The sequence below is a fragment of the Centruroides vittatus genome, unplaced genomic scaffold (assembly GCF_030686945.1).
Source record: "Centruroides vittatus isolate TY-2023 unplaced genomic scaffold, ASM3068694v2 scaffold_712, whole genome shotgun sequence".
NCBI lineage: Eukaryota > Metazoa > Arthropoda > Arachnida > Scorpiones > Buthidae > Centruroides > Centruroides vittatus.
This window is the reverse complement of record NW_027122715.1, coordinates 1687463-1701838: the sequence shown is the minus strand read 5'-3', so window position 1 is coordinate 1701838 and position 14376 is coordinate 1687463. Positions and strand designations below refer to the sequence as shown.

Below are 14376 nucleotides of genomic sequence, written 5' to 3'. Positions count from 1 at the left end.
CGATAAAGAGGATGGAGAGCGGGGGGAGGTAGAACGTGACAGCGAATAAAGGATCATCACTCCCGTTCCTCCTCCTCTCCCCAACAATCCGAAGGTCGATTGGGTGGGATTAAAAGAAGCTTAATTTTTCCTCCCCGCATCTTAATGGTGGTTTCGCGTGTCCAAACAGCTTTCGATTTTCCGGTTTTGTAGAAGTATTTCAGTTATTTTCTTTTCTTTTCCCACCCGTGGCGGGCGTGAGATTGGGGTGGACGATGGGAGGGTTTGCGGTGGTGGCTCGACGTCACTCTTATCTTAATGATCCGTCGCTAATTCTTTCTCCTTCCTACGCCATGTTCCGTATTTTTCTCTTTAAATACCTTCGACCTTCCTACCGAGACGTGGCGAATTATCTATTAATTCTTAACCATGGATTAGAAAATTTACGCCCCAATTCTACAGTTTCAATTACGAAGACGCCCTCGATTCCAAAAGGATATAATGTATACCACCCAAAAAAGCTCGATCGGAAGAAAATATTTACCAGTTAATTGGCTTATATAACGTGAGAAAAGAGTAATTAAAAATAAATTTGGTTTGCCACAAATATTTCTATATTATAAAGATGCTAGTTTATAATTAAGACATTACACGGCAGATCCCCATTACTTATATAAATCAGTTAGAGAGGGTTCATTATTAATATTACCATTAATTAAAACTTATTATTAGAGCGAGAAGGATATAAAGCTGTTTCCTGTTTGTCAATCTGTCCGCTTTCATTATTCGAATACTTGCAATTCGGGTTTTGAGTAGATAATTGACTCTGAAGGACGATTTCTTTCCTTGTTTGCTTCGGCAGCTTTAACTAAAAAATATATATAATTACTGGACAAAGAACGATGGAATGCTAGCATTAAACACCCAGATTTGTATACAGGAAGATGATTCACTAGATTATAAAAAGCATTTAGCTTTGTAATGGCTGAAATCATTCTGGATAAGCGGAGTTACTGGTTTAATGAAAGATATCAATAAAAAAAAAAGTGATTGCCTTGAAAACTAGTTAGCCGAGTTCATTGATTAACCAGTTTCAAATCATTAATTTTTTTTTATAATTGGGATTGTATTTAAGATGATTAGATTGCAATTATCTTAGCGGCAAATTCTACTCGTTAATATGTACTGTACCATTCATTCATAATCAAAAATTTAATGATTAATGAACGTGTTTTCTTAATAGCAACAGGTTAAACTCGATCCTCTAGAAAATGCAACAATAAGAACAATAATATTAATATTTCGACTGATTTCTACACACAGAAATGAGTGCGTATGTTTTAAAGATAGATTATAAATAGCTGAACAATCATAAAATTTTTGGTGAACGGAGATTCTCTGGTATTACATATTTTTCTAGGCCTTATTCCGGTCACGTGATGAAGAAACGGTTGGTGTGGGAGAAGTCGAGGAAATGAAATCTCGGTCGCCATATTCCTCGCTATATAAAGGGGCTCGATGCTTACGGTTGGCAACATTTTTACGAGTTGAGAATAACCGCGTGCATACTAAGTACTTCCTATCATTCACAGATGACGTTGCCTACCGTTTTCAAATGGAGATGGCGTTCTCTTGTCATTTATTATCTATCTTACCAAAGTTTTCGGAGGTGCTTCGAAACGATCTATACTTGCACGCGTGTAAATATTGTGTATTTTTCACTTTTCTTGAGATTCTTTTAATGTTAATCGTTTTTGAGAAAGAGTTAGAATATTCTATTTTCTTAATTTCAAAATATTTTCAATTGAAAAAAAAAATCATACCTATAATGGCACTACTAAAATTATACTGTGAAAAGTAGATTTTATGATATAAAAGCCTTTACTCGCATTAATAAATACGAATAGGAAATAGGATACTTGAATTTACAGAAAGCTACGCCTATAGGTGGAATAAGAACTAGAAAACAAATCATTTGTATGATGTAAGGACCATTATATCAATTGCTTTAGTGTGTGTGGTAATGAAACTGACTTCTACTCGTTTGTCTCACCGCTGCTATCTATCATTGGTAGTAATACCAATCTACTCTTCATTCAATTTGCTTTACTCCTAATAACCATTTCGTGTTTTCTGCCTTCAGGCTATCACCAATCTAACCCAGGAGATAGCCAATCTGGGTGCCATCTCTACTTAAAATCTTTCTTGTAGAACACACAGTCTTAGATAGCATTACTTTAAATTTAAACACCCTTGTTAGTGTATTTACCCTAAATCAGATCATCGAAGAAATTAACAGAATTAATCACATAAATCGAGTACCCTAGATCTACTTGTTAATTAAAATAGTATGTTTTTATAGCTGCATTTGCTTTTAATTAAAGGCAGATAAAGAGTCTTTAAAAGCATATAAATAGAATAGGGAGATTTATCAATTTTTTTCCTTTTTTCGATATGTTTAATGATAATTTTTTTACAGTAGAGGCGTGTAGATAGGTCTAAGTAGAGCTTTCTTTCATTAGACTTTTTGAAGTGGGTGAAAGTACATAAATTCTTTCGATATCGAATTCCAGATGTGACTGGATGTTAGAAGAGTGTCTTCTCATACACAGCTGCGAACAAATCGATTTAGTTTTCCGATGATAACACTAACCGTTGTGTTGAGGGTAAGCCCAGTGTCATCGGGGGATTAACGGCCGCAGTTAGATCTCGCACCAAACTCACTGCTGGATGTCGCTAGAGACTTTGACCATTGCCAAACGGCTTAGTCTGGCGTTTGGGTTAGTAGATCCAGTAGCCTTAATTAAGGCGGAATCCGTTCACTTCGTTAAGTTTGTCATTTCGGCATTGTATTGTGGCACGTCTTCAAGATAAATAGACGTCTTGAGGGGTTAGAAAGGTGTCGCTAGAGAGTGATAATGATGGTACAGTTAGACTAATTTTGGATTATCCTTTGAATTTATCAGAGAAAAATTTTACATTCTTTAAAACTTATACATAATTTAAAACACATTAAAAATTTCGAAACGTAATTGCAGACTCATTAACATTCGAAACTAACTTAAAAAGAGGTTTATGATGTCGACAGTGGTTAATAACGTCACGAAGGGTAGTAGCTTATCGCCCCTATGAATCTTTATGAAAAATTTTCATAGTAGTTGACAATAGTTATACAGGGATAGACTACATCATCAATTATGTCATATGACTCGGAATAATGTACCTCAATAATGTATATACTCGAGCTTTTAGTCATGTTACGTTTCCATCGTGATCTCCAGAGTGGCGCCACTCGCAACAATTGGTGGAGTTCAACTAAGCCAAGTTTCAGTAATAAGGAACGAAGGAAGAAGTACTTCATTTGTTTAACTCTCTTTATCCTACAATGCATACTGCGCCTAATCAATGACCCCCGGATGTAGATTGTTAGTAGTCGGAGTGGAGCGACACTAATGAGCGTAAGTTCTAAGTGTGGAGTTATGTCTGTGCAAGCGTTAATAGGGAACTGGGTGTATCCGGTGTTGTCGTCAACTAGAATTTCGATGGTAACGACAAAATAAGTCTTTTGAGCAATTAATAAAAGAGGTTGATATGTTCCAACCTTAGCCCCGAGTGTTTTAGAATTTTATTTTTCAAGCTATTTCAATCCGCCTTTTGCAGATAATGTAAAAAAAAAAAAAAAAAAAAAAAAATACTTTAACTTTAGCCATGAACGTCACAGTCTGAAAAACTGTAGCTGAAACTTTTTATGAATCGATTTATATAATAGATTGGAGATAGGGCGAATAGAAATCATCTTTACTTCGAGTTTTAAAGATGACGATGAAAAAATAGCATTTTTACGCGAGGAAATTGAAAAACTAGGAAGGCAAATATATGGCTTTTATTAGATGAGTATTTCCTTGGCCATATTGATCAAAGGTAGATCATGGAAGAACTATAATTCTAGCATGGGCTCCGGGCAAAGATCTTAGTTCCTCCTATCCAGATAGCCATTGCTAGTGATTTATTTTTGGCTAGACAATGTTGACAGTGAGCTCAGACATCTAATGATGCCCACCAGCGTTGGCAATTGTGTCGAGCGAGATTCGTCACCGTATCCTGATCGTATTTCACTCCCACAGTATGCTATCACTCACCACCGTCTCATCTAATCAGTGGTCGACCTAAGATACCAGATGCCAGAACGTCCTAGGAAGGAAGGTTGCCGGGAGCAGCTACAGCAGATATCATCGATACAACTTCCAGAAAGCGGCGGATATCTCTGTTCCGATAGTTCCAGCAATTAGTTAGACATTTGCTATTGTTCTGCTTTTCCGGGTGCCATCCTGTCGATAAACGGAGATATGGCGACGTTCAGATTCCAATCCTGAATATTTTTTGTATTATTTATCCAAAAAACAATCTTTCCTCAATTTCTCTAAGATATGATTTCTCTGCGAAAAACAGAATGACTGTATGGGAATTTCTTGTGTAAATACAGAGAAAGAATGTTACTTTTTCTACGTATTTTCAAGAAATTTTTTGCATTCTTCCCCCGAAGCAATATATTTCGTCTCAGCTCTTCCAACTGATGCATAAACATAGATGATGATCCTATAGTTTATTGGTTATAGAACGATGACAGCTGATGAAATAACATTTCGAAACGTAATGCAGATAATAATTGGGATAACAATTTGCACGACTTCAAATTTACTCCAGGCACGAAATTTGCGAAACCGCATCTATCTCCAACTCACAAATTGCTAATGAAATGTTCATAAATGCCTTGGGTAATCTATTTTTATTTAAAGATTGTTCTCTTCTTTACAATTTAAAGAGTTGGAAATAAATGGAAACGAAAAAAACTTTCATTAAGAGTTGAAATTATATCAAAATTAAATAATAACTAAGTAGTATTTAGTTAACTTTCAATTCGAAATAATACTTCTCCACAACATTTCTAAATCTTTTCGGTATAGAAATGCATACAAGCAATGCTAAGGTGTTTATTTAACTTATCACTTATTATATAAGTGATGAGTTAAGATTAAGATAAGGCCGCCACACACGTTCAGGAAATCCTTTGAGGAATAACTGTGCAGGCCTGGCCTTGAGGAAATTCAGAATTTCCTGTCACCCACATACGAGGAGGATAATCTCTCAGTTAAATTGTTTTATTGCCCTGTAAACAAAAGCTTTCTCCCCGATTTTAAAAGTCGGTGTTGTCATTTTATTGCATTTAGAAGTGTTCGATTCGTGGAAACAGTGCACGTGTTCAAATCAAACTGCCACTTTGTATTCTTTCAATTTGTCGTTCGACATCCGTTTGGTTTCTCCTGTCTGTGCAGGCCTGACCTTGAGGAATTCCTGAATGTGTGTGGGGGAAAACTGTACAGTTTCGGCGGCCTGTACAGTCCACCGAAGTAGAAACGAAAAACCATTTGATTTTCCTGCACAGTTTTGGACTGCGCAGGCCGACCGGAACGTGTGTGGAGTCGTGTCGTTCAGTTGTGAGGCCGCTGAGTAGTGAGAACAATGTCCCGTGAATTTTTGGAGGAATTTTTAAAAATTTACGAGAGCGAACCATGCCTTTGGCATGTAAAAAATAAAGAGTACCACGATAGAAGCAAGAAAGAAGCTGCTTATTTACGTTTAATTGAAAAACTAAAAGAAATAGAGCCAAACGCTAATAAAGAAAGCGTTGTAAAAAAAATAAACAACATCAGAAGCGCATACAGAAAAGAAATTAAAAAAAATTAAAGCGTCAATTAAATCAGGAGCAGGAACTGAAGATATATACAAACCAAAGTTGTGGTACTTCGAATTATTAAGGTAAGCTTAAATTTTTAACAATAAAATACGACGAAAAATTAAGCAATTTATTTAGTTGTTTGTATTTTAAATTAGGTTTTTAGATGACCAAGATACGCCTCGAAGCAGTCGCTCCAACATAGATAGTGACGATGATATCGACATTGGGGTATTGTAAAATTTGTTTTTTTAATATAATACTTATATTTGTGTCTTTTGTGTCATAAGAAAAAAATTGAAATATAAATATTGTTAAATAAATTAATATGTCATTGTTCATTTAAGTATATATGCTGAGTTAAAAGTACAAAATTTTTATTATTTTAATGGCAATACAATATTTGGTTACAATTACAACGTTGATAATGTTTAAATGAAGTTCAATTGCCACGGAATTTGGCCTTCATTTACAAAGTAATCCATAAAGTCTTCTCTCACTTTTTTTGCTAAAAAACTTGTGTTTCCTGGATTTTTTCGAGCCAGTTGCGTCATTTTTGAGTCGTCTGTGTTATAACCTAAAATAGTAGTTCCGACATCAGTATTTTCGTGATCAAAACATTCTGGAGGAGAATAAAAACTTGGCACCGATTTCATTAAAAAGTTGTGCAAAACACAAGTAGCCATCACAATTGATTCGATTTTACGAGGTTGTAAATTAATTGCCGTATGAAATATTCGAAACCTCGATGCCAAGATACCAAACGCATTCTCGACAATGCGTCTTGCTCGTGATACGCGATAATTATATATTTTTCTATCTTTGGAAATTAGATCTCCTTGTCTAAACGGTTTCATCATATCTACCCTCAAAGGAAAGGCATCGTCAACTACAAATACGTAGGGCATACTTCTACTACTGTTTCTGACTTTACTTTCAACAGGAATATTTAACTTATTGTTTTCAAGTTTTTCAAAAAGCTTGGTGTTTTTTAGAACACCTCCGTCTGAAACTCTACCATTGGTACCAAAATCACACATGATGAATTGATATTTCGCATCCACAATAGCCAATAAAACCATGCTGTGTCTTCCTTTGTAATTATAAAATTCTGATCCACTTCCACTTGGAGGAATAATGTTGATATGCTTTCCATCCATTGCTCCAAGGCAATGCGGGAAATTCCATTTTTCTTCAAAAAGTTTCGCTATATCCATCCATTCTCTTTCTGTTCGTGGAAACTAAAAAGCAAAAAAATATAAATAAATAAATAAATATCTGACTGTTTTTAATTTTGTGTGACGAACCGTGTTAAAAGATAATCAATTTCCTTTACTACATTAATAAAATTGTTATTTTAGGATAACGCTATGGATAATACAACGGAGGAGAATCATAGCAGCGACGATATTATTACTCCATCAATAATCGCAACACAGGATTTAATAGAACTTTCGGATAGTACACCAGTACAGACGCGACGCAGCCGTCCCCCTAAACGAAGTCGAGTAGACCAAGAATCGTTGACGAACGAAGTTTTATTAACCGTGAAAGATCATTTTAACAAACCACACGTTCAAGATGATCGTTTCGATATTTTCGGCAAGAATGTTGCAATCAAATTGCGTGAACTCCCAAAGCAACAAATGCTGATTGCCGAAAAGTTAATAAACGAAACTTTATTTCAAGCGGAGTTGGGAACTTTAAGTTTATCGCATAAATTGGTGTATGAACAGCAACACTTGCCACATCAATTTTTTCGTTATCATCCACCAATTTCTACCGGTTTCGGTATTACTAGTCGTCCCCCTTCCAGCACTTCCGTCCAAATTCATCATGATAACCTTAATTAATAATTAATATATGTAATTTGTATATGTTAATGTGTAATTTGGCATTTTTGTACGTTATGATAATAAATATCTATTAAAAAGAAAAGTTTGTTCTTACCTTTAAATAATCTTTATGAAGGACTTTGTAAATAGCTTCACATGTTTCAGGTATGATGTAGCCAAGAGCTTGAGGTGATATTACTGTTGAAAATTTGAGATCTTCAAAACTTCTGCCAGTTGCCAAATATCTTAAGGTCGCCGTGAGCCTCTCGTGTGGTGAAATTGCTGCTCGCATTACAGTATCTTGTTTTTTTATAATTGGTGTAACCAATGATAATAGATTTAAATACGTTTCTTCGTCCATTCTTAAATAGTTGTGCCAATCTTTAGGTACTAACTTCAATTCTGAGATCAGGTTCACATGAGAATACGATCCTCTTTTTTTAAGCCACTCTTTACACCATAGACTCCTACGCACATGTTTTTTCTTGCGAGTTTTAATAGAATTCGTTGCCAATAAGCACCCAAGAATAGCCAGTACGTCGTCATCAGATGCCATGGCCGACTGACGAACTGAGAGATTAAATTGTACTTGCGATAATGTAAAAAAGATTTATACAGGAGAAACCAAACGGATGTCGAACGACAAATTGAAAGAATACAAAGTGGCAGTTTGATTTGAACACGTGCACTGTTTCCACGAATCGAACACTTCTAAATGCAATAAAATGACAACACCGACTTTTAAAATCGGGGAGAAAGCTTTTGTTTACAGGGCAATAAAACAATTTAACTGAGAGATTATCCTCCTCGTATGTGGGTGACAGGAAATTCTGAATTTCCTCAAGGCCAGGCCTGCACAGTTATTCCTCAAAGGATTTCCTGAACGTGTGTGGCGGCCTTTACTATCTCTATTCTAGACCCGAGGCTCTCTACAGTTCAGAAACGATGCTTTAGGTAATTCAGTTGAATTTGAGAATTTCTTCAAAATTTCTATCTAGAATATAACATAATTTTAAATTTAATCTAGTAGCTTTGTTGATTTTTTTTTTTAATAAAACGTCGCGAATTGATTTTCCTTACCGCTATCTCTTGAGTGCTCTCTTACTCTCATTCAAATGATTCTCTGGTGTTAGTCTGGAGTAGTTTGAAAAGTTGTTGTGGGTCTCGACTTGCAGTAAACGACTTGTGCCATTCCGAGAATTACCTGATGCGATCCAAACATTGCGCTATTAGATCATTTCCCCACCTTATCGATGTTCTTCCTTTTCCAATATAGCCCAAAGGGATTAGAATGTAGTAAAGACGACAAACTGTACCTTTGCCACTATCAGCCGGGGGTACATCATAATCTCAACCTATTTCCCTTATCACCGACAGGGCTATTAATTCTGATTCTAGGTGATGTACTAGTGGGTGCCGCCAGGGGTTCCCCTCTTAACACTCTTCTAAGGCTATAGGTTGGGTTTTGATGACCTGTTCCCGCGAGCTGCTTACTGCTCATTTCATCCCTCCACGGTGTCATTACTCCTAGACCCTATTTGGGGAAGAAATTACACTTCCCCCACCAATAATCTGTCGTTAGAGGCGAGAAGATTGGGGACAAATCTTCTATGTTCGATTTGTCTTGGCTCTTTTGATCCGAAAAGTTTGATAATCGTTTATTGATTCTTCGCTTGAATCTTACTTTTCGTATATGGAACTAATGATCTTTATGCTTGACATAATTTGTATTTTCGGCAAATTTTGTAAAAATTTTTAAATTGAAATAGACCAATTAGATTACTTTTTATTTTTATGCTCTTCAATTGAGACCATTCTTCGAAACATATTGCTATATTAAAGAATTTCTGTACTACTCTATTGACCTCAATAAACAAGACGAACATCTTGAAAAATTACACTCTGAGATTAAATGTATAAATATAATTAATCATTCTATAATTTCTTACTTTGTTTATAATGTTTTTCTCATTGCTTTTTAGATTAAAAAACAAGTTGAACAAGATTAATCTTCTCAGTAAATTTCGATTAGTTTCATTGGTTTACACATCACTCAAAACTTCAATCTTTCTATTCCCAATCGGTTTCTTTAATTTCAAACTCAAACCGAACCTGGGAATACAAATCGTTGACTTTATAGCTTACTGCTGTTGAAAAATATTGGCTTTAAAATTGCAATCGATACGTCTTGTCCTGAACATAAACCTCATTGATCTCTAATACAAGATAGATCTATAATAGCTTAGAACCATTTTAAGAATTCGACTTCAGAAAAGATCTCAAACTAGTTTAGTCATCACTTTTTTTTTTTAAATATAAATATGAAGTTATATCTAAAATATTTAGAACATAAATATTCAGATCCACATCTTATAAATAAAGTGTCTGCTGTATATAAAAAAAGATTATACTGGTATTTCGGGGTCAGAATAGAAATTTAAAGCAAATGGCATACCAAAATACGCGGCTCTTTTATGGCTTATTTATACCAAACAAAAGCGAAGTTTTAAGAAACATTAGAAGGGGTTTCTTTTTTTATATTCCTCCTGTCTTGATAAATCATAAAGTTATCAATGAATGGTTACTGTTAATGAGACGTGTCTGATATGAATAGATAGTCTGTTGAAAAAGGTGTTTTTTTTTTTAAATATATCAATCTGAGCTCATAAAGTACTTAAATTACAATTAAAAATAGTAACTAGTGTAAACAAATTTAATTATTAAAGTTGGTAAAACAAGATTATTAATGGGGCTATATAAAACAAAATGGTTTATTTAAAAATCGAATTAATAACACCGAATTAAAATGTTAGAAACTCGGAAAGATTTTAAGTGATCCAACTTTTTTTTTCTTTTTTTTTTAATTTTTTATGTTTTACCTCAAGATAGGCTATAAAGGCAACATCTGCTACACTGATCGCAATAAATGCAGACAGCAAGACAGCTGACGCTTTGGAAGAAAAGTAAAGCCATCCGTTAATAAAATGTTTTTAACCTCACCTTCTTGTCATTTGGTCTTTATTGATTCTTAGCGGTTAAGAAAGAAACGTTTCAAAATTTTTTTTCTTTGTCTTTTGGGATTTCCACTTCTTTTTCCATTTTCCATCGAACAAAAGAAATAGCAAAAGAGATAAGCGTGAGGAATTTGTAAGACGCGAAGATGGATTCGATTTCGTTGAAGTGTCTGAAATCATTAACCTATGCTTATCGGTCTAGAAAGATTTCAAAAATCGGATTAACGTAAGGCTTCGAGGAAGAAAGAAAAAAAAAAAAAAATGTAGCTTAAACGGTTCATGGACGAAAGAAAAATTTCGTCCATGACTTGGACCAAATGACCAATTTAAACCCGCTATTTTCAATTATAAAAATTAGAAAGATTTTAAAGAATATAATCCGTCGAAATCGCATTATATATTTAATTATTGTGAAGATAAATAGAATCCAAAAACAGTTACATAATAGAGACAAATTTCTTTATGAGATATGATAATTAATTAATTATTTAATGGCGCGCGTTGTATGTAAGCCGTGTACAGTACATATTTTTATTTTTTTTTCTTACACACGAGATTCGTTACGTTTATTAAGATCAATCATAAGCTTTATTAATTAGGAAGAAAGATATGTAGTTTATTATTAGGATGACGTTATGCAATAGTAAATGCCTAGTTAGAAAAGTTACGAAACGAAGATGATTCAGTAATTTTATTTAAAATATTTTACAAGAGTTACTTAGATTTAATCTACTAAACATTTAATTTAATAAAACTTTACAGTTTAAACTAACCTTTTTGACTTATTTTCTAAGCAGAATATGAGGTAGATTACAGCTCTTCCCTGTTTAAAATGTTAATGGATTGTAAGAGAAGACAATTCTATCTATTCAAAGAGGATATTTAAGGATCTTCAAACGTCGAAGCATCTGCAAAGAGAAGATTTCGGGCAATTAAACAACTCTATTAAAAACAGACAAAGAAAATTTATCCACGAAGTTGATTGCGTACCTGAACCGAGTATCCTCCACCATGACGTCAATAAGATGCTAATGACGTCATTAGGAATAGCGATTGTCTCGATCCTCAATTTCCATCGACATTGTTAGAAGGTGTATCTTATTTAACGCCTATTTTACACAGTCGACTACCTCAGGCCGTTTAAAATTTCTCCAGAAAACTTTTGCTTTACGTCTATACAGAACATTATCTACCCTCGATGAAAGCTCAAGGCTGACAAAAGTTGATAGTAATTAAAATAATAATGGTAATGACGTTGCTCTCATTTTAAAAGCCGTAATTTATTAATATGGAAAAATGTTTTCGTGGGTTTGTGACGTGATGGGAAACAAAATGGCCGTCTCGGATCGATGTTATGTGCGTGTCTCTCTGATATCCGTCAAATAGTTAGGATGACATCCCGCGGTGGATAAGAGAATGATTTTCTGTGTTGCAAGTTGTTTGATAGGTCTTCTGTCTGCAGCTGTTCCTCTGACAAGAATGGATTTGCTTCTATAGGAATAATTGTTTTTCGATATTCTTCTGTGTATATTTCTTCAAATGATTTTTTATCCCGTTGAGGATATTTAATATCGTTCTTTCCGTGATGGATATATTAAAAAACAAAACAAATCCTTCCTAAATAACATTTCTTATAAAATTTGCAAATTGATTTTCCATCCCGAAGTCTCGAAAAAGGATCGGATAAAAGATAGAGTAAATCGGATATGCAAGTAATCCAACAAATTAACAAAGTTAATATTTCGATCGGTTCGACCAGATCCAATTGGGTTGACCATAGAGAGATAATAGAAACTAGTCACATTAACTAGTAATTATCGTCAGCGATTTTCAGAACTGTTGAGGGTAACTACAAAAGGGATTTCGGATCTTTCAACCGGCCTTTGCAAAGTCATCACACGAACTGAAAACGACTCTGTAATTATGTTGTAATCAGTAAATTAGTAATTAAGCACGTGACGCACATTCAAGTAAAAGGTTTGCACCGTTAGTTTACCAACTAAATATCTTAATCAAAATTCGATAGGGTCATGGATTGATTTCATTCGATCTCTACCACATTTCTGTGTATTATGACTAAAAACCCATTCCGATCAATTTAAGAAATGAAGTATTTATATATGTTATTTAAATATAAAAGAAATTCTGCTAAGTTGCAATATTCTATAGGTGTTAGGAAGAAGAAGCAAAGCGGTAACACGAGTTCCTACTTCTGTACATGTTCTATCTTTCATCCATTACTGATGAAGAGGTAATGGTCGGAGTGAACTAAACCACTTAGTTTGGCAATGTGAAAGGAATAAGGTAACAGTCAGATCGGAAGTAAGGGTTGAATAGTCTGCATACTTGATACACAGTATTAATCAATCAACCGTACAATTTGCCATTCTCCACTAAAACTTTTACAATAAATACGATTAGAAACGTTTAAAAATCGTCTTCATCCAATATATTATTAAACGCAATTTACTCAATCCTGTATATAAATTATTTACATATATATATTAACCATTTTAAAAAAGTTCTATATTAGTTTATATTCATAGGTGAATACAGAATTAACTTTATCAATTTAATAGCACGTGGCGCCATCTAACAAAGAATAAAGTTAATATAATTTTAAAATAATGTATTAATTTAACTGTTGAATTAAAAAAATAAAAAAAAAAATTATAGTAAATAATAGATTAAAAAAAACTTAATGTTTAATTGTATTTACATATACATATATAAATATATTTAATTTTAAAACGTTAACGTAATTAATTAAAATCGAGTAGAAAAATTAAATTAATATATTAATGAAAGAATTTAGAAAGTAAAAAAAAAAATCGAGGGAAAGAAAAAAAAATTAAACGCCCGAACAGGGACTCGAACCCTGGACCGTTAGGTTAAAAGCCTAACGCTCTACCGACTGAGCTATCCGGGCACGGAAACAACTCCTTCTTATAAACCTATTAATAATAATGAGTAGTTTCTGAACACGTGCTATTTATAGTTAATTTTTATAGAAATTACATTTATCAAACGAGCGCTTAGAACATATTTTGTGATTTATATTCGTACCAAAAACAATAATACATATGCAATATATTAGGAACGAATCGATTTTTATATAAGTCAGAAATGAGAGAGTTTTATTAAAATATCATGTCCCTTCGAGTGAATTTTCATTAAAATTTGCTTTAATTTAAAGATTTTCCAGAAATTCCAAGCATTTGCATGGATTCTCCAATGTTGCTATAAATGTCTGTAATTTGTTGTTAAGAAAACCTTTCCAAAATATTTAAACGTTTGAAATAACTTTGTATATATTTAAACGTTGGTATTTCACTTTTAAATTCGCATTTATGTCTATTAAAAATGCCGAAAAGGGATATTACGTTACGTTATTCTTCACGAAATAACTCTTTTCCGTAAAATGTTACAATGGTGATTTTTCTGTTTAGGCTACATCAGAGTTGTGTATGGGAGGTTTCGAGTGGGTTTTAAGAGTTTTTAACGGTTATTTTAATGATTAAAATCGATCGAGATCATTGGAAACGTGTAGAAGAAAGAAGAAAAAGGAAGAGAGAGAGAAGAAAAAGTGTAAGTAATAATAAAAAAAAAAGTAAAATACGAGTAATCAGAATGAAAGTATTTCATGCTACGATACATAAGCTTATATGATCAATCATTAATCTCGAGTTTCCAAAACGTAGAAAAACAGATTTTTCTCCGATAAAATGGTTGGGAGGAAACATTTGCCATTATTCAAAAACCTCTTATCTGAATGGCTTTTTCTATACATTAGTCGGTAAATTGTACGATGTGG

General features: G+C 33.7%; 1 protein-coding gene and 1 non-coding gene across 2 annotated transcripts; both read right to left on the bottom strand.

Annotated features, from left to right (window-relative positions):
- Positions 1 to 6144: 6144 nt before the first annotated feature.
- LOC136989599 (putative nuclease HARBI1) lies at positions 6145 to 8122 on the bottom strand. The gene is made up of 2 exons (XM_067287816.1): positions 7664 to 8122; positions 6145 to 6954 (listed from the first exon to the last, which is right to left on the bottom strand). The coding sequence occupies exons 1-2, from the start codon at positions 8102 to 8104 to the stop codon at positions 6145 to 6147; spliced, it is 1251 nt and encodes a 416-aa protein (XP_067143917.1). The 5' UTR covers positions 8105 to 8122.
- Positions 8123 to 13418: 5296 nt separating this feature from the next.
- On the bottom strand, positions 13419 to 13491 carry TRNAK-UUU (transfer RNA lysine (anticodon UUU)). The gene has a single exon. It is a non-coding gene; the product is annotated as a tRNA-Lys (tRNA).
- Between the last annotated feature and the right edge of the window lie 885 nt (positions 13492 to 14376).